Source organism: Onychostoma macrolepis, chromosome 11, assembly GCF_012432095.1.
Source record: "Onychostoma macrolepis isolate SWU-2019 chromosome 11, ASM1243209v1, whole genome shotgun sequence".
In the NCBI taxonomy this organism is placed as follows: Eukaryota; Metazoa; Chordata; class Actinopteri; order Cypriniformes; family Cyprinidae; genus Onychostoma; species Onychostoma macrolepis.
This window is the reverse complement of record NC_081165.1, coordinates 28,859,811-28,886,910: the sequence shown is the minus strand read 5'-3', so window position 1 is coordinate 28,886,910 and position 27,100 is coordinate 28,859,811. Positions and strand designations below refer to the sequence as shown.

The 27,100-nt window shown below is 38.5% G+C and overlaps 1 protein-coding gene and 1 long non-coding RNA gene across 2 annotated transcripts; both read left to right on the top strand.

Moving 5' to 3' along the window:
• Nucleotides 1–278: 278 nt before the first annotated feature.
• LOC131549639 (uncharacterized) lies at nucleotides 279–3,814 on the top strand. The gene is made up of 6 exons (XR_009273453.1): nucleotides 279–372; nucleotides 464–563; nucleotides 1,311–2,125; nucleotides 2,219–2,335; nucleotides 2,464–2,615; nucleotides 3,108–3,814. It is a non-coding gene; the product is annotated as an uncharacterized LOC131549639 (long non-coding RNA).
• Nucleotides 3,815–26,963, top strand: LOC131549638 (NACHT, LRR and PYD domains-containing protein 12). The gene is given in 11 exon segments (XM_058792000.1): nucleotides 3,815–4,009; nucleotides 12,420–12,499; nucleotides 12,596–12,786; nucleotides 15,381–15,411; nucleotides 15,505–16,491; nucleotides 16,494–16,795; nucleotides 16,798–17,288; nucleotides 18,876–19,223; nucleotides 19,307–19,453; nucleotides 23,869–23,915; nucleotides 24,136–26,963. Coding segments are annotated over 10 exon segments (3,162 nt in total). The 5' UTR covers nucleotides 3,815–4,009; nucleotide 12,420; the 3' UTR covers nucleotides 24,675–26,963.
• The last annotated feature ends 137 nt before the right edge of the window (nucleotides 26,964–27,100 follow it).

Here is a 27,100-nt window from a genome sequence, read left to right as displayed (position 1 = left end):
TACAGTGTTAAACAGTGCTGGTGTTCAGTGTTGTGTCACGGTGTAATATTTATGTAATTTCACTTTTACACTGAAAGTGTAAAAAAAAAACCCGCCGAATTTATCTGACTCCGCCCCTCACGCACCGCTGCATCGCACGACGCCATTTTATCTTCAGGCGACCGAGACGGTAAGTTGGATTGCTTTACACGGGATAAATACTTTTTGTTGATAATTTTACTCAAAATATGATTGGTGGTGAACACATTTAGAAATGACTAACTGCGAGTGTTTTGTCAGGTTTACGGTGTTAAATTCGTGAGGTGTAGAGATGCAACATTAGCCTACAGAAGAGTGAAAGTTTCTAATGCGGGTTCGATTTCCTGAAATAAGGTGATTTTACGTGTAAAATAATTTTTGGAATGTGTTTACAATTTATGTTATATATATACTTTTAGCTTCTTTCATTTTGGCTCGTTGACAGATCCTCTGGTCTCTATTCCCGCCGAGGCCTGGTTTTACTACGAGTCTGAAGCAGCCACATTTGGGCGGTTTTCTACTCCGAGGAGAGAATTCATCAAATGGTACATTTATATTTGTTTTTGAAACTAATAGTGGGACTGTTAAACATTTACGCTTAACAATTTCGTTTTTGTGACGCATAACACTGTGTTGAAGTGTCGCATCGCGTCGTCTTTCTGCAGACGGAGCTGTGTAACGCGGGACATGTAACGTTACCAGTCATTTAATTGACGCTATCTAATGCAAAACTGAAATTAGAGCGCGTTTAAAAACTTCGTTCGCAAAGTACGTTAAACTAAATCCGTTACTCTTTCCTTCAGTTCCCATGCAGAGCATGCTTGAAACCAGTCTTTATTCATATGGCATGCTATTTTGGGTAAATAATGTCCTAAATATTTCCAGATGTACAAAGTTAAGTTTTAATTTAGAAAGATATGTCTGAATCTATCTGTATTTTCTTTTCACATTATAAATAATAAATTAATAGTAAGAAATTTTAAACGTGTTAATTTATTCTAATGTAGTACACCATGTTCATTTTAAGTAAATACTTAAATTGCTTCAGGAATGCCTCCATGTGAATATTGCACAAGGTTTTGTGTCTATTAACTTTTAACAGTCGTTTAATTGACCCAAGAATTAAGGATGTAAATAAAAATAAGTGTATGATTTGACACCTGTATTGTAGACCGCTCTCAGCATACTCAAAATTAGGGGTAATCACAATTATTTTACCATATTTACAGTCCTAATGTAAATTAAATTACTGAAATAAGTGTTTTTTTATTTTTATTATTCTTTTTCGGTAGAATTGGCCCAGACGTCTGCAGTGTGCAGTGAAGGAAGCTCCTCTCATAAGATTGCAGACCTGGAGTCTGATGACACCGAGCGAGTGATGGAGGGAGCAGAATGATGAAGATGAAGCCAGAATTGTGAGTCTGTGTCATTTATGTTATTCTGTGTACAGTAAAAATTTTAAACACAAACAAATATGAAAAATTAAAATTTAACTGGGCAGCCACACAATATCTGCTTATGTTCACACCTGGAATTTACTAGTTATTAATTTAAGATGTCAAAACACATAAAGCCCAAAAATGAAAACTTGTCGTCATTTCTCACTCTCTGTCATTCCAAACCTGCAAGACTTTCATTCATTTTCAAAACACAAATGAAGATATTTTAAACGAAACCTGAGAGATTTCTGTCCTTCCATCGACAGTCTACACAACTACCACTTTGATGCTTCAAGAAGTTTATAAAGAGATCATAAAAGTAATCCAAATCAATCGAGTGGTTTAGTCACAATTTTCTGAAGAGACTCAGTCGCTTTATACAATGAACAGATTTTATTTTTTTATTTTTTTCACATTTAAACATTGATCAGGGATCATAAACAGAAAATTTGGACTAAACCACATGATACGTATGGATTAGATCTCTTTATCTTTATGACTACACAATCAGTTTAGCAGAATGGTTCCTGAGAGACATATTGTCATTATTTTTATTTATTTATTCATTTTTTTCCCCAAGAAGTCAAGTTACTGGCTTTTCCCAAGACCTTCAAGGACACGATTGACCTTGGAATCAGCTGCAAAGGAGGATGAAACCGATGTTTAAAGTTAGACTATATTTCAGAATAAGATTATCTATATTCATTTATTATCTATATTCTGTATTCATGCATTTTGAAGTTGTCATATCTGTTATTTAGAATGGGACGGCGATCTTGCATCAATGTATCTCCTTCATTTGATTCCACCATCACCACAAGCCTGCAAGGGACCTGGAGAAATGTCCTCCTATCAAGCTGAAAAACATCTTCAAAAAGGTACATTTATGTCACTACCTATTGTCTGCCTCAAAATATTGCCAGATGTGTTGTATATGAAAGACTAATAAAAAATAAAATCAATTGGAGAGCTGACCTTAATTGTTATTTTTGTCTTTGATCTGCAGGCACTAATAAGAACACCTTGTAGAGACCACACAGCCGTACCTGCTCGCTGATGGGACAACGAGGAACAGCGTTCATGGATGCTACACAACTGTCGACAAGTGTCTTGCTGCAATCTTGTTCAAATCTACTGGTCATATTTGTTAATGTCTAGGTAAATTTGATGAGTTTTATTAACTATGTTATGTTTCCGTGCAACACTTAATGAATGTGACTGACTAATTAACCTCTACACATCTGGTATATGCTTTAAAGTTGCCACTTTGCCCATTTGTTAAATAAACGTTGGAATTTGTACATCTGTCTCATCAGACTCTTGATTTTATGTCTAATCTTGTACATTAACACCATACAATATTCTTTTCAGTGCAAAAATAAAAATGCTACTTTATTAATAACACTTAAAACAACACCAGGGGTGTTAAATACCCCAGAGTGTAAAATTTGAACAACAATTGCAAGTGTAACAATTCACACTCGGGAGTGTAATTTTTCTACACTATAAGGTGCTATATTAACACTAAAAATTCAACACTATGAATGGTGTACTTTTAACACTAGACAGATTGGGACCATATATGATCTTTAGTAGTGTTAAAATTGACACTTTAAGTGTTAAACTGACACTGCGTTTTTTACTGTGCAGGCTTGCTGGAGCCTTTCATGGGTCATAGGCAGGACAAGCCCCTGGACAGATGTCCAGTCCATCACATTCATCTTCACACTCACTACAGTCTCCAGTTCTCCTGTCCTGTGTGTCTCTGGATTGTGGGAGAAACCCAGAGAACACCAGCAGCTGCACTCAATACTGCACACACACCTCATTACAGACTGATGATGGCTTTTTTTTTTTTGTTTTTTTTTTTGTAATTATTGCTTCAGAATTGTATATATATATATTTTTCTCAACTTTTTATATTTATTTTTCACAAGTAATTTTTGTGTGTCATTTTTTCACAAGTAACTGCTGATGGGTTTTTGTTTTTGGTATATAAAGAAATAGCGGCATCGCAGTGTTATGATGAAACAAGCTTATTTTGAGACATATATGAAGTGTTTTGTTGGTCTGAGTGAGTTTTGGAGGCGAGATCAACCGTTTGGCCAAGATTTGTGTTAGTAATGCAGACTGTATGAACAGTTTTGAAAATGTGGCTTCAGTATTGAACAATGCTTGTTAGCAATTGAAAAAAAACTGTAACACCGTGTCTACACAGACATTATACACAAGAACTCATTATAGTCCATGATGATGTCTACACTCGACGTGGGCGGGGTTTGTAACGTAACGCTTGACGTGGGCGGGGTTTGTAACGTAACGCTTGACGTGGGCGGGGTTGGATGTCCACCGCAGAATCAAAGTCTCTAGTCTTTAGCAAGATGCAGCAAGCAGTACTTGATTTTTACGGGAAGAAAAATGTGGATGATATGCCACGACGCGTCCGCCATTTTGGAACGCTCACAATATCAAGAGTTCCAAAGTGCAACAACATTGTGCAGCATCAAAACTGCTTACATTTCAATTCCTGAAGAAACTGGATAAACTAACAGGTACGAATGTGTTGTTTATACATATATATATATATATATATATATACATATATATAGCGCCTATATATAGTATATTAACACAATATTACAGGTTTTAAACTAAAGTACCTTTTAAATACCTTTTCAATTCCTGAAGAAACTGGATAAACTATACAGGTAAGAATGTGTTGGGTTTTTTTTTTTTTTTTTAAATATGTATTAACCAGGTATTAACACAATATTAAGTTTTTAAACTAAAGTAGGCTACCTTTTAAATACCTTGTATGCCATGTTGTTGTATTATGTTAGTTTAGCAAACGCATCTTCTGTAGTCTACTACTGAAGATACAGAGATTCATGATTGTGTAGTCTACACTGGAGGTGACAAAGACTGTTAAAAATCATTTAAAGTTTGTGTCAGTAAGTCCTTAAGAGAACGAGGCAGCAGTTTGCTGTCGGGAATTTGTCGCGTCGTGCCGCATCCGGTAACTGGAAATAAAATCTTACTGATCCCAAACTTTTGAACAGCAGTGTATGTCTTAATTTGTTTTCATTTGCAGAAAACAGCAGTCTCTTTGAAAACAGGTTTACAAATGCATCTCTTTAGCAAGGCTGCTTTCCTTTTTGTTTTTTGGTAATTATTGCTTCAGTATTTTTTAATGTATATTTTTCTCAACTTTTTATATTTATTTTTCACAAGTAAATTTTGTGTGTAATTTTTTCACAAGTAACTGCTGATGAGTTTTTGTTTTTGCTATATAAAGAAATAGGGGGGAAATGCTGCTTTCTCCTTCATTCTTTGTGCTGTAATGCAGTTTGTAAAATGAAAAGATGTTATTCTTATTCTAAAATGAAATACTTATGTGACAAATCATTCAAACTTCAAAGATAAAAGTTTATGTAATAATCCCTGGTTTAGTGTTTTTTAGATCAGTGTGTTATGAATGAAATGTATGTTTTCTGAATGAGAATTGTTCGCAGTGTTGTGATGAAACAAGCTTATTTTGAGACATATATGAAGTGTTTTGTTGGTCTGAGTGAGTTTTGGAGGCGAGATCAACCGTTTGGCCAAGATTAGTAATGCAGACTGTATGAACAGTTTTGAAAATGTGGTTTCAGTATTGAACAATGCTTGTTAGCAATTGAAAAAAAAAAAAACTGTAACACCGTGTCTAAACAGACAAAATACTAAAGATTAGAACTCATTATAGTCAGTGATGCTGTCTGCACTCGACGTGCCATGTCTGCATTTGTGATCGGAGAAACGACAAACAATAAGCTCAAAACTCGCGTTTGAATCATCAGTGGCAAATTCTTTGAATATGAAAACATACTTACAGGCTGAGAGTCAGAAGCACCAGACTGTCTTTGCAAAGTTGGAATTGCCCCACTTTATAGAAACAGTCTTTGTGCTCAGCTGGCATTGTTACTCTCCCAGGTTCAGGAAACAGTCCTCCGTAAAATGCGCTGCACACACTCGAATATTTGGGTTGAACTGTTCTGGAACAGTGCTGTAAATACAACTTAACCACTGATTTCTAGTTGTGTCCTCTTTTGGAAGCCCAAAGAAAGTAGTTTCGCTTTCACAATGAAACACAGCGTCTCCAGGACATGGCGCCGGAGGCATCAACAATACTACAGCGAGAATAATAGTTACACCTTCTTTCATTGCGTATTGTCATGAATCTGGCCTATGAACTTCCATTGACTCACCAGCAGAGGTCACTCGCTCACCACATTGACTCTTGCACTACACTAACTGTTGCACGTCACCCCCAGACTACATTTCCCAGCAGCCATTTCACTAATCACACGCTCACACCTGAGACTGATCACACAGCTGATTCCCATTGCACCCCTTACTTAAGCCATGGACTTCCTCGGTCAGATCGCCGAGTATTGTACGCACGTATCACTCTCCTAGCAATAGCTACTCTACAGAGCCCACTTAGTTGTCTTAGTCTTGCCTTGCCTGTTTCCTTGTGTGTTGATTCCTGCCCGTGTTTCCTAGATTAACCCTTTGCCTTGCCTTTCGGACTCTGTTTGCACCTTGCTTGGACTATTGCTTGTGTACCTGGATTATCTCTCTGCCTTGCCCTGTTGGATATTGTTCGCCAATCGTCGAACTTTTATAAAGAATATCTCTTTGGTTTTGAGACTTTAGTCTTTGCAACTTCAGGGATCTTATCTATGCACGAACAGCTTGTAACACTCCAAAGAGGAAGGAAAACTTGAAATCGCATCATATGACCCCTTTAACGAGTTATAAAAGATGAATCAATGTCTGGTCATGTAGGATTTTGGTATGTGTGTGTGTGTGTGTGTATGTGTGTATACAACCCGATTTCCGGAAATGTTGGGACTTTTTTTAAATTTGAATTAAATAAAAACTGAAGGACTTTCAAATCACATGAGCCAATATTTTATTCAGAACAGAACATAGATAACATAACAAATGTTTATACTGAGAAATTTTGCAATTTTATGCACAAAATGAGCTCATTTCAAATTTGATGCCTGCTACAGGTCTCAAAATAGTTGGGACGGGGGCAACAAAGGGCTGAAAAAGCAAGAACTCGTTTATCAATTTGATTTAAACAGGATCATCTTATACCATAATTATGTAAAAAATATGTACCATAATGATGTAAAAATACAAAGAGTGAGAAAATATATTCCTTTCATTGTAATTGACAACATGAAGTGCATTGAACATTATATCACATCAAGGTTTCCCAAACTGGGGTTCATAAAGGAACTGCAGGGGGTTTATGAGTTTAATGAAAGGCAAACATGTAATTAAATCATACAAATCTAAAAATAAAATAATTCATACACATACTAAAAAAGATGAAATATTTTAGGTTTACCTGCATGCCATATGACCATTAACCAATGTCAGAGAACCGTCAACATGCAAATGTGATTCTTAATTATTAAAATATTTTAAAATCTCAGGGGTACTTAAAGGGGTCACTGATTATGATTTAACTTTTTAAACTTTAGTGTGTAATGTTGCTGTTTGAGCATAAAAAAACATCTTCAAAGTTACTGCAAAGTTGTTTAAAGTTCAATGCAAAGGGAGATAATGTCTTTTACAGAATCGCTGATTGACCACCCCTTTAAAGTAAATACATTAGGTGAAAGAGGTTCAGATGACAAAAGTTTGAGAATGTCTGCAAATTATAAATAACGAGAATTTGTACATTTTAATGAGTTTGAAAGACAAAAGCCTTGCAATAATACATAATAATCCATGGTTAAATAACCTACTGAGTGATAACTGAAATCAAAATGAATGTGTTCATCAGTAGTTGATGCAATGTTGAAACATTTCTTAAACCTGAAATGATCTTTGTAAATCCATTGGTCAAATCCGCTGTCGCCACCCGAATAATGACTGATATCTGTGTGAATGTCCACAAAATGTCTCGGGTTACGACTGTAACCCTTGTTCCCCGAGAAAGGGAACGAGACACTGCGTCAGTAACAACACTTTGGGGAATCCCCTCAGCGTAGCGTGTCTGAAGCATGAATGAAACTATTCCAATCCTGATTGATGTTGCGTCATGACGTAACATGTGACGGCATACTCGGAAGATACAAAGGGATGCCGGCACACAACAGATTCAGCTTTTGTGATGAAGCAAGCTGCTCCCAGGCATGGAGAGGTGTGGCAAAGAGACGCAGTGTCTCGTTCCCTTTCTCAGGGTACAAGGGTTAGAGTCGTAACCCGAGATGTTCCCCCTTGAGGGAGCTCACACTGCGTTGGTAACGACACTTTGGGGAATGGATACCCACTATGCCACACCGAAACATGCCTGTCCTAGTGTGAAGCTGAACCAGGCACAACTTGGGACGAGAGCACTTGTGCACCCGGCGTAGAGGGAAGGTTCAGGCTATAAAAACCACGTGGAAAACACATTCCACTTTAGGCCATACAATCTTCTCGTGGAGGGAGCCCTAGAACTGAGTATGGTCTCGATCACTCCAGCCAACAAGCCAGCCTCTAGGTACTGAGCCCACTCAGGGGCCAGACCCACAGTTTCCACAACTCTGGCCCCTGCCTGAGACAGCAGGTTCCTCCTCAGAGGGATCTGCCATGGCTGGCCTGCCAGGAGTGACATGTCTGGGAACCACACCCGGGCAGGCCAGAACGGGGCTACCAGCAACAGACTGACCACTTCTTTCCGGACCCTCTCCAGAACTCCCGGGAGCAGAGCGATTGGGGGAAAAGCGTACAGGCGTAGCCTCGGCCATGTTTGTACCATGGCATCCAACCCCAGTGGGGCTGGATGCGTGAGAGAGAACCACAGTGGACAGTGGGTCGTCTCTCGAGATGCAAACAAATCCACTTCCACTGGGCCAAACCTCTCACATATCGACTTCACCACCTCGGGGTGAAGTCTCCATTCCTTGAGCCTCAACAGGACGTCTGCTCCCTGATTCTGGTCCCCGGGTACATACATCGCTCTGAGAGATGACAGTTTCCCCTTGGACCACAGGAGGATCTGATGCGCCAGTCTGCACAGGGGGCGCGACCTCAGACCCCCCTGATGGTTCAAATATGAGACCACTGACATATTGTCTGCTCGTATTAGGACATGGTAACCGCTGAGATCTGGGAGAAAGCAACCCGAAGCCTTTCTCACCTGAAGGATGGTCCTCAAATCGACCCCCTCGGCTCGCGGGCTTCGGGCGCCTCTGTTGCCAAGATCCCTGAGGAGGGGCTCTAGAAGCTGCCGGTACGAGGAGCTTGATGATGGCTGGGGCCGCCCACTCGGAGCAGCCTTCTTAGATTTAGAGCAGCAAGGGAGGTACTGCTTTTTCGCCTCCTGAAACCTGTCGACAACCATATTGACTGCGTATCGGGGCATCTAGGAGAAAGGCCCTGTCTTTTCCCTTCATCCCCGATAAGTTCAGCCACAAATGTCTCTCCATGGCCACCATAGCTGCCATGAAGCGGCCAATGGCATGGGCCGGTTCCTTGGTAACACGGAGAGACAAATCTGCGGCTCTACGCAGCTCCGCTAAATCACTCTAAATACCCTCATCTAAATCCTTTAAAAAATCAGCCTGGTATGCCTGCATGAGCGCCATTGTATGCAGGCATGCACCAGCACGACCAGCCACCATATAAGCCCTGCCCACCAATGATGATGTAACATGACATGGTTTGGTGGGCAGTACCGGGGCTTTAAGGGACGATGCAACATCAGGGGAGAGGTAGCTGGCTAAAGCCTCTTCCACTCAAGGCATCCTCCCATAACCGTACTCACGCACTCCTAAAATGTTAGTATAATCCAACACAGGAGGGTTAGACAGTTGTGCGGAGTACGGTTTATTCCATGACTTACACAACTCATTGTGTAAGTCAGGAAAAAATGATAAACCCTGGCGTTGAGGCTGAGACCTATGCTGCAGGAAGCGCTCATCCGATTTACTTGTCACTTGCACTTCCTGCCTTTCTTGTGGCCAGTTAATATTAAGGTTGGCCACAGCATGAGTCAACACATCAACCAGCTCCTCATGTGCGTGTGAATGCAGTGGCGAGCTCTCTGCAATTTCACCCACCTCGATGCTGAACACGTCTAATTCCTCAGAATCAGACAGCTCAAACTTCGGGTTCTCCTCCCGTGCGGAAGAAGCCACAGGGCAGGCTTCCGCACACGGAGTGAGAACATCGGAACTGTCACTGAGGACGAGGACTGAGAATGTGCAGCAGCAGTCTCAAGCCCTCCTGACAGATCCATCTACAAGCCCCGCGATCTAAGCCGCTGCGCCGCCTCGGCGGACGCGGGAGCCTGGCCAGCCTCATTAAACACAGCCAGGTGCGAGCGCAGCACTCTGATCGGCAGAGCTTCACAGTCCGCACAGGCAGCTCCCTCAATTCCTTACCTTACAATATTACGGTCTCAGAATTAATGCGTTACATGACTCCTGTATTACTTTTGAGTTACTTTCACCAAAATAACTACAGATGTAGAACTTAACATTCTAAAATGACAAAATGTACTGCAGAACATTTGCATAGTGACTGTGGGCTGTCCAGGCATCTGGCGAATGTACAGTCTTCTGCCATCTTCACCCATTAGCCGCTTTTCCACTGGCCAGTGCGAGCCGGGGCTTACAGCGAGCCGGGCGGGGCTAATAGCCTCGGACCTCGAGCACAGAGCCCGAAATCATGCTGCGTTTCCACCGTCAGGCCAGTAGCCTCGCAGCACTCCTGTAAAACCCGCCCTAAACACGCCTTCACTGGACTACGTCACACAATACAAAGTTCCACCAGCGAGAGGGAGATGAATTAAATAAATCGCTAAACAAATATATCAGAAGCTGTCGTTGTTTAGTCTTTATTTACAAACTTGGACACCACACGCAGCTATTGACTGACCATGAACAGGAAATAGAACTTACTTGCGGCATTTTTGCGGTCTTGCTGTTTTTTTTTTCTCTTTTTTTTGAACAATTAAATTTTTGGCTAAAAGTGTGTTGTAAACATGTACCGAGTAAAATATTACTGAAAATGTATTAGTAATTAATTTAAGCCTTACTACTGCGTTACAGCAAAAAGTAATCCGTTACTATAATGCAATACATTTATAACGCGTTACTTCCAACACTGCAAATAAGACACACAATGACACAGAGCGCTTGCTGAAGAGCAAAAAGCTGACTCTGTTGTGTGCCGGCGTCCCTTTGTATTTTCCGAGTATGCCGTCACGTGTTACATCATGACGCAACATCAATCAGGATTGGAATAGTTTCATTCATGCTTCAGACGTGTGTGTGTGTGTGGGCCATTCTACAGAATTGGCCTTTTTCCAAAAGATGTGTTTGTATGCAAATTGTATAAGATCAAAGGTACACATTTCTAGTAATTATGCAGTTAATTCTCATAATGTATTTTCAGAAAATTTTGAAATATTTGTCCTCTCCCCAAATTTGTCACTAACGAAACTCAAAATTTCAAAGTAAAGAATTCATTAGTTCAAACTAAAAACTATCATAACATCTTTCAGTAGTGACAGTAATGCTTTGGTAGCGACTAAATCGCATTACAGAATTTTAACTTGCATACTAAAACACTACAAAAACATACTAAAATACAAAAAAAATTTCATGACTGCAATAAAATTGTTTATTTCCCCCTAATATGAGGATTATGTGTTCCTTTTAGTCACTGCTGAAACAATGATGACATGTTTTCGTTTCAGTAGTGGTCATTTTAGATACTTTTGAACCTAGCTCAAAGATGCTAATCAGCACACGGTTAGCTAGCACAGTTCTGAATAGTTGTACATATAAAAACTAAATGTTATGGAATAACTCCCAAAAACGTGTGCTTAATTGCAGAAAAGGTGTTCGGTAGTGACATTCCTTAAAGTTACCAAACAAATTTTTCAGACTTTTGAACACATTTACCTCAAAATGATGGGGCCAATCTACTCACCATACAGCTATGAGAGAGGGGGACTAAAACATACACTGTTTCGGTAGTAACCGAACCTTTTTTTTTTACATAGTTTCATAATTAACAAAGAAAAATAATATATATTAAACTTCACTTTTTAAAAGAATCAAAAAGATATTCTTAAAAACAACAATGGAAAAAAAAATCCAAAAATTATTTCAATATCATTTTCATAAGTTGAAATTTAGGGGTTAGGGTTCAGGACAGCCACCTCTCAATTGAAAGTACCCAATAAATGATGATATATATATATATATATATATACACACACACATGTATATGTATATGTGTGTGTGTGTATATACATATATATATTAATAGTACTGCATAATATTTCACTTGTTTTATGACACAAACAATTTAGATAACAGTGAAATTTCACAACTTTTGATTCCAATTTTGATACCACAGCAAAAGCTACTAGCCTAACTAATATAAAGTTCAAACATTATTAAGGAGAAAATGCTTAATAAAAAATTAATAACTAGTAATAACAAAAATAAATACATCAAAACAAAAATACAAATGAGTAGGTTACTCAGGTACAGAAATTGAACAATCAAATATGAAACAGTATTGCATAGTCTTCACTGAATAAATTTAAAATAGATTATTCATTATTAAAGTTATAAAAGTGATTCAGTCAAGAACAGGCTGCTATCTCTTTATGGCTCCATGCATGGATCCAATATGCTGATACACTACTAGCATCTTCTTTCTCAACTCTTTATGCTAACTTGCGACCTGAACGTAAAAAGCGCAAAAAGACGCAAAATAGAACTCAATTCGGCATCACGCACTACCTGAGAGGCGGCTTTTAGTGTTTACACTTCGGGTTTGTGCACAGAAAACCGCTTCTTGAAATGATTTGTACTGTGAAAAGTATTGCACAAATTAACATGAATTAGACTGAATTGAATATTAGTCTTAACTGGTTATCTTTTCTTAACACAGCAGAATGTCGAAGCGATTGGAAAACGACTGGAAAAAGAATGAAAATGGGGGGACAACATCACCAAAAAAGAGATGTATCGAAAGTAGGAAAACATTTCTTTTACTTTGTTAACAGACAATATGATTCTCAATTCTCAATAATATTTATGCCGTTTTGGTTTATTATTTATTTTTGACAGATGGTGACAGTGATCAAACACTTTCTGGAAACATGACCATTCAACAGCAGAACAATCCTGCGAACCCAACGTCAATTCAGACCCCAAAACAGTCTAATTTAACAATTGACCAAAAGGATGGTTGTACAGCATTTGCTCCAGTGATGGTAGGAAACAACATAACTGGTCCGCTTAACATGAACCTGCATGTGGTGAGTATCTGATTATTAACATACAGTAATATCATCAGTGTTGGGCAAGCTACTTGGAAAATGTAGTGAGCTAAGCTAACAGTTACTCTTCTTTAAATTAAGCTTAACTACACTAAAGCTACAGCCCTGGGAAATGTAGCAAGCTAAGCTACCGCAACATGGCAAAAGTAGTTTACTACATCCAAGCTATTTTAAAAAAAATAAAAAAAATTTTATTGAACCAACATTATACCAACTCAGTGATCAATAAAACGGTCAGTCAAGCAGATAGACAGGCATGTTCAGTTTAATTGTTTATTCAACAGCTGTTCCAAACCAATTTGGCAACATAATCAGTATCAAATACAGGGCCGGATTGACCTCAAATTGTGACACAGGCAAAATACATTTTTGCTGTCGGCCGCAAACCTCCTATTGGTAGCTGGTATTGTGGCCTTATTGTATACAGATACATTTATATAAATGGGAACACTTCACAATAAGGTTAAGTAGTTAACATTAGTTAACTAGTGTTAACATGAACTAAGAATGAACAATACTTCTGCAGCATTTATCTTAATGTAAATTTCAACATTTACTAACGCATTATTAAAATCAAAAGTTAACATTTGTTAATGCACTGTGAACTAACATGAACTACCAATGAACGACTGTATTTTCATTAACTAACATTAACAAAGATTAATAAATACTGTAACAAATGTATTTTAATGAAATCGTATTGTATAGTGTTACCATATAGATGTTTAGGCCTACAGATAGGCTGTGTTTATTTGCATCGTTGCATGTGTCATTAGATATTAATATAAACATCACATTTAGTGTCTGTGGCGTCACTTACTGATCCAGGATCAGTGATCCGTAGCTGTTATATTTCTGATTTGAGCTTGAGTTTCAGAATGCTTTCTTTGGAAAATGTAACGTTAGCTTTTGTTGACGCTACCGCGCTACTTGATAAAAAAAAAAGAGCTTAACTACCGAAAAGCTATTTGATTCAGAAAGCAGTGAAGCTACCGCCACGCTACTGAGAAATGTAGTTAAACTAGTAGCGTCACTACTTGTAGCGACGCTACTGCCCATCACTGAATATCACACATTTTGCTGAGCTGATCATGTAAAAGGGATCATGTTTTTTTTTTTATATATGTTCCTTGAGGTTTAGCCATGTTTTAAAGTTTTTGCACAAAAAAGAACCCTCGTTCTGAACTTCTCTCTAAAATGACCTGTTTTAAGAGGCGTGTCCTTTAAGGCTTGTCAGTAATCAGCCTCTGTTATGATTGGCTAACATCATTGCATAAGAAACAGTATCAACACCCCTTGCTATTGCATGAGTGTTTTGACAACATGACAAAAATAAAATGTTCATTTCCAGACGAAGCATTATGAAATAATTTACTTATGATTTGTGCTGCAGCTGCAGTCAGATCTAGTTCCTCTTCATCTTTCAGCAGATGATTCTTTGTGACTCTCCATGACACTGTGCCTCGATTACAAAACAAAATACTCTGACACGATCCAACATGCCATTAAAAATAAACTATCCACTTATTCCTTAACCTGGGATCCTTCTGATATCTGTACAAAGACGTGAACGAGCTGTTTAAACCAAACGCGTCAAAGCGAATGTTCTTTCACTGCTTTTGTCCTGACGACAGACTCGAGCGCTGGACTGTGTCAGAAGGTGAACCGCATCTGTATATGTCAGAGATGTCACATTGTCACAGCCTCCTCCGTCACCTCAGTCATCAACCACCACTTACACCAGATCTCACTCACCTGGGTTCTGATCTCCTGCACCTGCCGATCTCCAATCAAGACACACTCAAAAGCACGCTGCACTCAGTCATTCACTGTCCGGTAACAGTACCTGACTCTCCTAACCTACTAACCTGTGTGATTTACCTTCCAGTATCCTGTTGTCTCTCCAGCGATCCTCCCACGTTGTTTCCCCTCGTCTTCTGACTCCTCCGCTCCCGCTATCCTGCAAGGATAAAGACTGTCAAGCTTCTCCAAGATATTCCCAGGACTGATTCAGTATCTCTCACTCACCTGCCATTACTCTCCACGAACTCCCCTTCAGCTCTTACCTAAATAAACTTACCTGTGTTGCACTTACCTGTCTGTGTTTGCCCCGTTTGTGACAGTATACTGTATCCAGTGCAGTGATTGTGATTTGACTTATTTCTATGTGCTTTTGACATGACACTTGCATTCAGTGTGATCAAGTGTTAGCCGTTAAGCGACTGAACGCCAGTGGGCGGGGCCTATGGTGTTGGACTATACGTTGATATCTTGCTCTGGAGGCAGTGTTTATGCAAATGTTTGTGCCCAGGTGACGTTATATTGCACCTTGGATCCAAACGAGCCGTTTTTGGAGCTTGATTAAATAAATGCTTTGTTTATAATGAGGAGGACATTTTAAGCTATGAAACTTGCAGGATGTTTTAATGGTCCACTTATATGCCAAAAGATCATGGCAAATTTGATTTCTCATGTCATGACCCTTTTAAGATATGGTTTATGTGTATATTATATATCTCTGTGTGTGTGTGTGTGTGTATTTTATTTATTTTTATTTATTTTTTTTGCTACAGGTGTCTCCGTCTACCTCAGTGAACAAAAATGGTAAGAATAGTTGTAAAACTGTTCATTCATAAGTGTGATGCTTCTGTTAATAATATGATCCATCTTAATATCCATCTTTGTCCTGATGTTTAGAAGTTCTTCAGAACGTAAAGTATGAGATGAAATCAAGAATGATGCAAGACTCAAAGTGGATTTTGGAGGGAATTGCATCACAGTCAGTCTCTCTAGACAAGATCTACACACAATTGTTCATCATCAATGACGAGTCGGACCCCATCAACAGAGAACATGAGATCCGGCAGATCGAGACGACGCATGATTTAAACACATCAGCGCAGACGGACATCAACTACAATCAAATCCTTCAACCACACACAGATGATAACAGAACCGTGAAGACCGTTTTAACTAAAGGAATTGCTGGAATTGGGAAAACGTTCACCGTGCAGAAGTTTGTCTTCGACTGGGCAAGCGGAGAAGCCAATCAAGATCTAGACTTTGTGTTTCTGCTCCCATTCAGAGAGCTGAACTTGGTTGAGCGAGAAAAGAGTCTTTTTGACCTGATCTGTGTGTTTTACCCTGAGTTTACAGAGGTGAGAGAGATCTCTGAATGGATCTGTGATAGGAAAGTTCTGTTTATCTTAGATGGTCTGGATGAATATAAAAAGGATTTGAACTTCCAGAACAGCCTTTTGTCAGATGTGACTAAAGAAGCCTCAGTGGATGTCCTTCTAGTAAACCTTCTGCAAGGAAAACTTCTCCCGTCCGCACACGTGTGGATCACCAGCCGACCCGTCGCAACTGGACAGCTTCCGACTGATATCTTCATACATGGGTACATCACACAGATCAGAGGATTCACAGATGAGCAAAAGCAGGAGTACTTCGAGAAGCAATTTATGAATCCAGAGCAAAGAAAAGAAGTCATCCGTCACCTAAAGTCTCAAAAGAGCCTGTGGATATTGTGCCACATCCCTCTGTTTTGCTGGATTTCATCGGTTGTTCTTAAAGACATCATTGAAAAACAAAATAAAGATAGAAACATGCCCTCAAATCTGACAGAAATGTACATCCACTATCTGCTCATTCAGACTGGACTGAGTCACAAGAAATATCAAGGGTAGAGCTGTCCCAAGAAGATGCTCTCCAGAAACATAAAGAAGTGATTATGAAACTGGCAGAGCTGGCATACAGGCAGCTGAAGGATCAGAATGCCATCTTCAGAGAAGAAGACTTGAGGAAATATAATATCTCTGTTGATGAAGCGTCTCAGTATCCTGGCGTCATTACCTGCGTCTCGAAGTGCACATTTGGATATAAGAAGACAAAACTTTTCAGCTTTGTGCATCTCAGTGTCCAGGAATTCTTTGCAGCCATGTTTGCGTTTCATGAATTTCTAGAATCAGGAAATCAAGACTCCTGGAATTAATTACAGCTAAAAAGAGACCGAACTCTAATTTGTGTGAATTTATGAAAAATTTGATTGATGAGGCCTTGGAATGTGAAAATGGACACTTGGACCTTTTTAACTGCTTTGTCTTTGGGATTTCTTGTGATTCCAGCAGACAGTTACTTGAAGGATTCCTGCCTCTAATCAGGAGAAGTAGTTCAGATGATCACAGAAAGGTGGCCACGTACATTAAGTCTTTAAAGAGGAAAGGTCTGTCTTCTGAGAGATGCATCGGTCTTGTTCGTTGTCTGGTGGAGCTCAAGGACAGGTCATTTTTGCAAGAAATGCATGAGCTTGAACGCTCACGGTGCAAAAAGCCCCTCACTCCGTTCCAGTGCACGCTTCTGGCGTACCAGTTTGTGATGTCCGATACGAAACACGATGAGTTTGACCTCAGGAAATACAACATCACCTTAGACGGGTTTCAGAGGTTCTCCCCAGCCATCACGTGCTTCACAAAGGCTCTGTAAGTACTGTGATGCTAAACATCTTCATAGTGTTTCATGAAATATTCCCAGTTGAATTTGAATGTTATAGAGTTTAATAGGGGTGGGCGATATGACCAAAATCTTATATCACGATAACGATATATCTCACAATATAGTAATTTTTTTCTTTTAAAAAGGTTTTTATGATATTAAAATCTTTGATACCATAGAATTTTCATAATCCTTGTCACCAATGTCAATATCGAACTAATACAAGACATTTTTTTGTCTAAAAATAGACAAAAAAAAACAAAAAAAAAAACAAGCTCACTGAAAATAAATAAACAGTCAGTGATGAAATAAGTATAAGAAACTAATTGCAAGCAATAGGACAAAAAACTACAATAAATAAGAAACGGTACATACATTGTGTAAATTAATTGGTCTTCACTGTGTTAATTATATCTATCTATCTATGATAGATATAATTAACACTTGTATTATGTATAGATTCTATACATATACATATATATATATATATATATATATATTTATTTTTTATTATTATTTCTTCTTAAAGTTACAAAAGTGATTTAGTCAAGAGCAGTGAGAGATTTTCTAGCAATGTGCTATGATTAATATGAATGGCAGACAGAACGAATATTGGACAGCTTCCCCTTTAAGACCGAAGTCCGGATCCAATACTGTTACATATGCGTTTCCTCTCTCTCAAGACCTAAATCGCTGTCTTTATGAGGATACTTGCCAAGACGGGGATTCTGACGCATATAAGTGTGTTTATGTAATCGTTCAAAGTCAATAAAGTGGCAAAAAAAAATTTAAAAAACGCGCGGTCCTCTCACACAGAAACAGAGACGGCACACGCATATAGCTCTGTTGTTTGTGTTTCAACGGCTTAAAATTGGTTGTTTTAAAACTGCAGTGCTTAAAAACGCGTGTCCATGCTACAGATGTATCCGTCGTTTAGGAACGAAGTCCTCGTTTTTTTCTGGTCGTTCTCCACCTGGTTCTGTCTCCCCTTCACGCCCCGTGGTGGTGTGTAAAGATCTCAGTCATCCAAATGATTAAAAAGTATTACCGTAAACAATGTATTTTGCGACACCACGAAATAAACGATAGAACATATTATGACACGATAGACTTTTTATTTCGTCCATCCGATATATATCGTCATATCGCACAGCCCTAGAGTTTAAATATAAAATTGTAACAGTTTAAAAGCAAAATTGCAACAGTTAATTGCAAGTTGTAACAATTTTAATGCAAGATTGTGAGTTTTAATGTGAAATTGTAACAGTGATATGCAAGATTTTGACAGTTTTAATGCAAAATGTTAATAGTTTGAAATTAAAATTAAGTTTAAATGCAAACTTGCAATAGTGAAATACAAAATTGTTACAGTTTTAATGCAAAATTGTAACTATTTAAAAGCAAAATAGCAAAAGTTAAATACAAAATAGCTAGATTTAATGCAAAATCATAAGTTAAAAGCAAAATTTTAAGTTTAAATGAGATTGTAACTGTTTTGATAAATTGTAAAAGTTTAAAAGCAGAATTGTGAGCTTTAACACAAAATTGTAACCGTTTTAATGCAATATTGACAGGCTCAAAGGAAGCAGCTTGTCAGAGCAGCACTGTGAGATCCTGAGGCGTTACCTGACATCACCAAACTCTCACCTGACTCATCTCGATCTGAGCCACAATGGTCTGGGTCGGTCCGCACTGAAGAAGCTTTCCACGGCGCTCTGTGACCTCAACTGCCAGATTGAGATTCTGAACCTCAGTCACAATAACTTCCAGAGTCAGGACATGGAGCTGATCAGGGATGTGCTTTCAGGACCAAATGTGAATCTGAGAGTCCTGGACCTCAGCGACAATCCTCTACAGGATCCAGGAGTGGATATTCTCTCAGCTGGACTGAAGAGCCCTAACTGTCATCTTGAAGTTCTGAAGTAAGTCAAACTAACCGCAAACATCCAAACACAGATAAAGAGGAGAATTTGCTGGAATATGCTGATGTGTTTTTGCATTATAGGCTTTCAGGCTGTCAGATAAAAAAGGGTGTTTATCAGCTGGTGTCGTCTTTAAAAGACAATTTATATCTGAGAGAGCTGGACCTGCGCTATAATGATCTTGAAAACATCGGAGAGGAGAATCTACAGCATGAGCTGCTCTCAGTGAGGTACTGTAGCTTGTCTCTGCTGTTGTGTCAGTGTATGGAAGGTTGATGTATACAGGTGCATCTCAAATTAGAATGTCATGAAAAAGTTCATTTTTTCTTGTAAGTTATTTCAAAAAGTGAAAGTTTCATATATTTTAGATTCATTGCATGTAAAGTAAAACATTTCAAAAGTTTTTTTTGTTTTAATTTTGATGATTAGAGCTTACAGCTCATGAAAGTCAAAAATCAGTATCTCAAAATATTAGAATATTTACATTTGAGTTTGAATAAATGACCGTCCCTACAGTATAAACTCCGGGTATCTCTTGTTCTTTGAAACCACAATAATGGGGAAGACTGCTGACTTGGCAATGATCCAGAAGATGAACATTGACGTCCTCCACAAAGAGGGTAAGTCACAGAAGGTCATTACTGCTGTATCAAAGCATATTAAATGCAAAGTTGACTGGAAGGAAGAATATGGGTAGGAAAAGGTGCACAAGCAACAGGGATGACCGCAAGCTTGAGAATACAGTCAAGCAAAGCCGATTCAAACACTTGTGAGAGCTTCACAAGGAGAGAACTGAAGCTGGAGTCAGTGCATCAAGAGTCACCACGCTCAGACGTCTTCAGGAAAAGGGCTACCAAGCCACTTCTGAACCAGAGACAACGTCAGAAGCATCTTACCGGGGGTCCGTTCTTCATACGTCGCCAACTCAGTTAGCTGGATTTGATTGTTGCCGATTTCGCTTGATCTTGGATCATTTGGTTCTTCGAAGCTCATCCCGGAATTGTTGTCATAGCAACAGGTCTGTAAGCTTAAACCTGCTCGGGAGCAGGCTTATTTCATGTAAACAGGATTAGATTAGGGCTGCAACAACGAATCGATTAAATCGATAAAAATCGATTACTAAAAGAGTTGGCAACGAATTTCGTAATCGATTCGTTGTGTCGCGACGCGGAGACGTTTGATTATTTAAAAAAAAAAAAAAAAACTTTAGTTGAGCACGGAGCGGAGCGAACACACTCGGTCTCTCTCGCGCACTGATGCAAGCAGAGTTCGGCACCTCACGTCCTCGTAGAACTCCTAATTTCAATTTGTGAACTGGGAGCTTTCTGAAAGCTACGGCTTGTACCACATGACCGCTACACCTAACGCGGAACCAGAGAAAAATGCCGGCGCTTTCAAAGAAAGCTGTATTTACTGCTCTAAAAAAAGAGGAAAATAGATGCATGTATATAGATACTATAATGTACTATAAAAAACATACCGTGTTCGTACTGTTATTTTGTTGTTGTTCTCAACATTCTTTCGCGGGCTCATTTTGTTGACTGTCGCTATAGAAACAGATAATCCCCAATTGGAGGACGTGAACAGCCCCGAGTTGAACGTCACGTGTTGTCATCTCGGAATTACGGTAATTACGATATGGCGTGAATGCAGCATAAGTCACTACAGAATCCTACTTTTGTTCCGTTTTGAAGTGAGGAACGTAATGTCCCTGGTGCTGATGTTTAGTCGTTATCCAGCTTGACAAGTTAGCGTTAGCTCGTTAATAACAGTAGTAAAGCAGGGGTGGTATAGTTACTTTGCACTTTGCATTGCAAGACTAAAGACACGTTTTTATTCACTCGTCTTTTTTGGACCATTCATTTTTCAATCTGTTGTCATGTATAGCTACACTGCAATAAAAGCTTTTCTTACTTAGTAATTTTGTCTCGTTTCCGGTCCAAATATCTAAAAAATCTTAAATCAAGATTACTAGACAAGAAAAATGGCATGAGAAAATTAAGTGATGCTTAAAACTTCTGTTTGAGATTATATCTCATTAAGATTATTTTTCTTACCCCATTGGCAGATAATTTAGCTTGTTTTAAGCAAACAATCACTTAATTTTGAGGTGTTTTTTCAGAAAACAAGACATAATTTCTTATGCTATTTCATGTGTCTAGTAAATGTATCTTAATTTAAGATTTTTTAGATATTTGGACTGAAAACAGGACAAAACTACTAAGTCAGAAAAGAATTTTTTGCAGTGTATATTCTGTGCTTTGTCCCATATAGGTTATTATTGACAAATATATTTGTGTGGTACTTTTTAATTTAATTTTAAAGTTCTTTTATAGCACTTGGTCATCTTAAGCTGTGTTTAAATGTGGTGTATAAATGAACCTTGCACTTACTACAATGATGGTAATAATTTAATGAATAAGCTTCAAGTGAACTTGAGAGAGAGAGAGAGAGTGTGTGTGAGTGTGTGCATCTGCAAAAGTGTGTGCGTCTGCAGTGTAGTGTAGAGAATAAGTTCTGACATTCAAACAAATCCTGTTAAATTTTCTGATTTGTATTGTTCTTTATTTTTTATAAATTATTTTTTGTTCTGGCAGCTCAGGTGGCACTTTATTTTTTTTTAAAAAGTACATATTTGGCAGATGTAAAGCATACATGTGTATGTTTTTGTGTTAGTCCATTTTATTTTATTTTATTATTATTATAACAGCTCAGGGATGTTCAAGGAGCAACATGTTTGTGCACTTTCTAAAGATTTTAGTTCTGTTTTTGAATAAAGGGTTGGAAATGAATGCTTTTCTTTTTTCTTTATCGGATTAATCGAATAAATTATCTACAGATTAATCGATTATTAAAATAATCGTTAGTTGCAGCCCTAGATTAGATCGCACTTTTAAGCAGAATTGATACTTATAATAGGCCCCAGCCACCGCTACTTTATTAAAAGAGTTCCCTGCTGGTCCAGGGACAATAATTTAAAATAATAATAATTGAAAAATTTATTTGAAAATAAGATAATGTTGTGTAGTCTATAATACTATAGACACAGCCAGTTTTACTCATTGAAAGATTTATTAGTGATGAAATAATTACTTTATAATTGTATTGGAGTCTTACACACATGCTATACAGTTAATCTGAGTCTTGCATTAATTTGAGTGATGACAGATATTATGGGTGTGGCTTGATGGAGCGCAGGAGATGCAGATAACTTGATCTCTAAGAAACTTTAATTAATGCTGTCACATAACAAATCTGTTTCAAAGATAAAATTAAATGAATTGCTAATTACAACATTGAAGTAAAAATGTAAAGCCTGTACAAATACTAGAAATCACAAATATAAATAATTGGGAATCATGTAAAAAAATAAAAAAATAAATAAACTAAAAAAATTCAAAATACATTTATGTAGTTTTGTTCGCCTGGCTGTTTCCTTATAAAGGACCAGAAATTTGTCAAGTTTTTCGTCAGGTGTCTTTAATGATATGATGTCATTACGTTGCTGTCTTGCCGCCAGCCAATCACTGCATTGCTGATCGTGGTTTCGAGGATCAATATATCTGCCCTTTTCAGGGAACACGAGAACGCGCAGTAATCTTAGATAACTTAATCCAGATATTTTAATCTAATACGCGAATTCGTTTGAAGAACCAAATTAGCCAGAGATCAGTTATCAGGATTAGAAGATCTGGCATCTTTCAAATCATCTCAGATGTAATAAGCGACGTACGAAGAACGGGCCCCTGGGCTGTGGAGAAAAAGAACTGGACTGTTGCTCAGTGGTCCAAAGTCCTCTTTTCAGATGAAAGTAACTTTTGCATTTCATTTGGAAATCAAGGTCCCAGAGTCTGAAGGAAGAGTGGAGAGGCACAGAATCCATGTTGCTTGAAGTCCAGTGTGAAGTTTCCACAGTCAGTGATGATTTGGGCTGCCATGTCATCTGCTGGTGTTGGTCCACTGTGTTTTCTGATGTCCACAGTCAACGCAGCCACACCTGCCAAAGGTACCAAAAGTTGGTTAAATGATCATGGTGTTGGTGTGCTTGATTGGCCAGCAAACTCGCCTGACCTGAACCCCAGAGAGAATCTCCAGAGGAAGATGAGAGACACCAGACCCAACAATGCAGAAGAGCTGAAGGCCACTATCAGAGCAACCTGGGCTCTCATAACACCTGAGCAGTGCCACAGACTGATCGACTCCATGCCACGCCGCATTGCTGCAGTAATTCAGGCAAAAGGAGCCCCAACTAAGTATTGAGTACATATACAGTAAATGAACATACTTTCCAGAAGGCCAATAATTCACTAAAAATGTTTTTTTTTTTATTGGTCTTATGAAGTATTCTAATTTGTTGAGAGTGAATTGGTGGGTTTTTGTTAAATGTGAGCCAAAATCATCACAATTAAAAGAACCAAAGACTTAAACTACTTCAGTCTGTGTGCAGTGAATTTATTTAATACACGAGTTTCACAATTTGAGTTGAATTACTGAAATAAATGAACTTTTCCACGACATTCTAATTTATTGAGATGCACCTGTACATCCACAGCATCTCTTGTGTTCTGTAATGGGATTCTCCATTTGTTTTAAAATGTGATTAAATAACAGTGTGATTCTGTTCTTAACACTCTTCTCTCACTAGTATTTCCACTGGAGGAGAATGCAGTCAACAACCAGGACTGGATAAATGTGAGTTTAAACATGCATATGGATTAAAATGAATGAATGATGCATGTATATAGCGCTTTTTATTGTGTATGTAATTATAGATATTAGCTAATTATAGAACGATTGTAATGTAAAAACATTCACCTTCTCTGAAGCTGCTTTGAAACAATATCTATTGTATAAGTGTTAAACAAATAAATGTGAATTGAACATTTAAGCTGATAAGTCTCTCTGTTTTTAGATTTCGTAGCGCTGACCTTTGACCCTCAGACGGTTAATGAACACCTCTATCTGAGCGAGAACAACACTAAAGTCACTCGTCAGAAAGAGAAACAGCATCTTCCTGATAATGACGAGAGATTCGACAAGTGCAACCAGGTCCTGAGCCGCCAGCCGCTGATTGGACGCCGCTTCTTTACGGTGGATGTGATTGGTCCAGTCGTTCATGTGGGCGTGGCCTGTGAGGGAATAAAGAGGAAGGGAGCGAGTGACGTCGTATGTCTGGGACACAATGACATGTCGTGGAGTTTATGTTTGTCAGATAATGTATGTGTGGCTCATCACAACAATAAAACTGTGTCAATTCAGTCAGAGTCCGTCAGAAAGCTTGGTGTGTTTGTGGACCGGGACGCTGGTTCTGTTTGCTTCTATATGTTGAGTCCACAGCATAAACTCTTGTACGTGTTTGATGCAGATTTTCCTGAAGATCAGGAGCTTTACGCTGCGTTCAGGATTCAGGAGCCAAACAGCGAAGTCGTTCTCACGCAAGAATCTCTATAAATGTGTGTACAGTTACTGTCTGTGATTGATTCCTCGGATCCGGAGAGATGAGTGTGTTCAGATTTACGATATTAACCCGACGGACCTGATGAAAACAACCACCAAAAACCAGCGGCAATCATGAACACTGAGCCTCTGATAGTCCAGCAGATCTGAACCAGAACTGAGTGACTAGAGATCAGGGTTTGTCTTGAGTTGTGTATATTTCTGAGTAACTGAGTTAACTTGGATTAATTGGCTCTAATGTTTATGGGACTGATTCTATAATATCCTGTAATCAATGAACTCTCAGTTAAGACTGTAAAACTATTATTTGGGTAAAGTACCACTGTTCATTTTTACAAACAATTTCAATTAAGATGTTTATGATTCAGTGGTAATATTGTATTTATTTCTGTTTTTGAAGCAATTGATTGCAAAATTTTGAAAGAAATAGTACAGCACCTTAAATCATCAACCTGCTATCTTGACACACTTCCCACATCTTTTTTCAAAAGTGCGCTTAACTGTTTGGAAGCAGATCTCTTAGAAGTGGTGAACGCCTCACTTCTTTCTGGGACTTTTCCAAACTCCCTGAAAACTGCAGTTGTTAAGCCCCTTCTGGAAAAGCGCAATCTTGATAACACAATGTTGAGCAACTATAGACCAATATCAAATCTTCCGTTCATAGGTGAGATTATTGAAAAGGTGGTTTTTAATCAGCTGAACAACCACTTAAACTTAAATGGATACCTGGACAATTTTCAATCTGGTTTCCGAGCACATCATAGCACAGAGACAGCACTCATTAAGATAATAAATGATATTCGCTTCAATTCTGATTCAGGCAAAATATCAGTTCTGGTACTACTAGATCTTAGTGCTGCGTTTGATACGGTTGATCATAACATACTTCTAGAGAGACTGGAAAACTGGGCCTGGCTTTCTGGGATGGTACTCAAATGGTTCAGCTCATACTTAGAAGGGAGAGGTTATTATGTGAGTATAGGAGAGCATAAGTCTAAGTGGACGTCCATGACATGCGGAGTCCCACAAGGCTCAATTCTTGCACCGCTCTTGTTTAGCCTGTATATGCTCCCACTAAGTCAAATAATGAGAAAGAACCAAATTGCCTATCACAGTTATGCCGATGATACGCAGATTTACCCAGCCTTATCTCCAAATGACTACAGCCTCATTGACTCCCTCTGCCAATGCATTGATGAAATAAACTGTTGGATGTCCCAGAACTTTCTTCAGTTAAATAAGGAGAAAACTGAAGTCATTGCATTTGGAAACAAAGATGAAGTTCTCAAGGTGAATGCATACCTTGACTCTAGGGGTCAATCAACTAAAAACCAAGTCAAAAATCTTGGGGTGTTTCTGGAGACAGACCTTAGTTTTAGTAGTCATGTCAAAGCAGTAACTAAATCAGCATACTATCATCTCAAAAACATTGCAAGAATTAGATGTTTTGTTTCCAGTCAAGACTTAGAGAAACTTCATGTCTTTATCACCAGCAGGGTGGATTATTGTAATGGTCTCCTTCCAAAGAAGACCATTAGACAGCTGCAGCTCATCCAGAACGCTGCTGCCAGGATTCTGACTAGAACCAGAACATCTGAGCATATCACACCAGTCCTCAGGTCCTTACACTGGCTTCCAGTTACATTTAGGATTGATTTTAAAGTACTTTTACTTGTTTATAAATCTCTAAATGGCCTAGGACCTAAATACATTGGAGATATGCTCACTGAATATAAACCTAACAGACCACTCAGATCATTAGGATCGAGTCAGTTAGAAATACCAAGGGTTCACACAAAACAAGGGGAGTCTGCTTTTAGCTATTATGCCGCCCGCAGTTGGATCCAGCTTCCAGAAGAGATCAGATGTGCTAAAACATTAGCCACATTTAAATCCAGACTCAAAACTCATCTGTTTAGCTGTGCATTTGTTAAATAAGCACTGTGCTACGTCCGAGCTGATTGCACTATGTATAATCACTTTCTATTCTTAAATGTTAAAATTTGTTTTTTTTTTTAAATCAAAAGGCTGTCTGTCATCCTTCAGCGTTCAAACGGTGTGTCGCGTTCGGTTACGACAGACAAGATGATGAACCTCTTCAAGATGATTTGATGTTCCTATTATACTTGATCTGTAAATAAAGATAAATGGTTTAGCATGAAAAGACTTTATCTTGCTGGAGTTTCATTTTGTTTCTAAATCGTGTTCATTTCTAGATCACAACTGTTAAAAGACTTAAAAATGTTAAAAGAGAAGGCCCAATAAAATATTTAATACACTATACATCGATTGACGTGGTTACATGTGACTTTTTATTCTGATTGTGCTTCTATTCATATTACGATCAGATTATGTAGTATACCAGTTAAGCTGGAAGATTGTTGTTGACAAACACTAAAAGACTTCCACCTGTTTCCTTT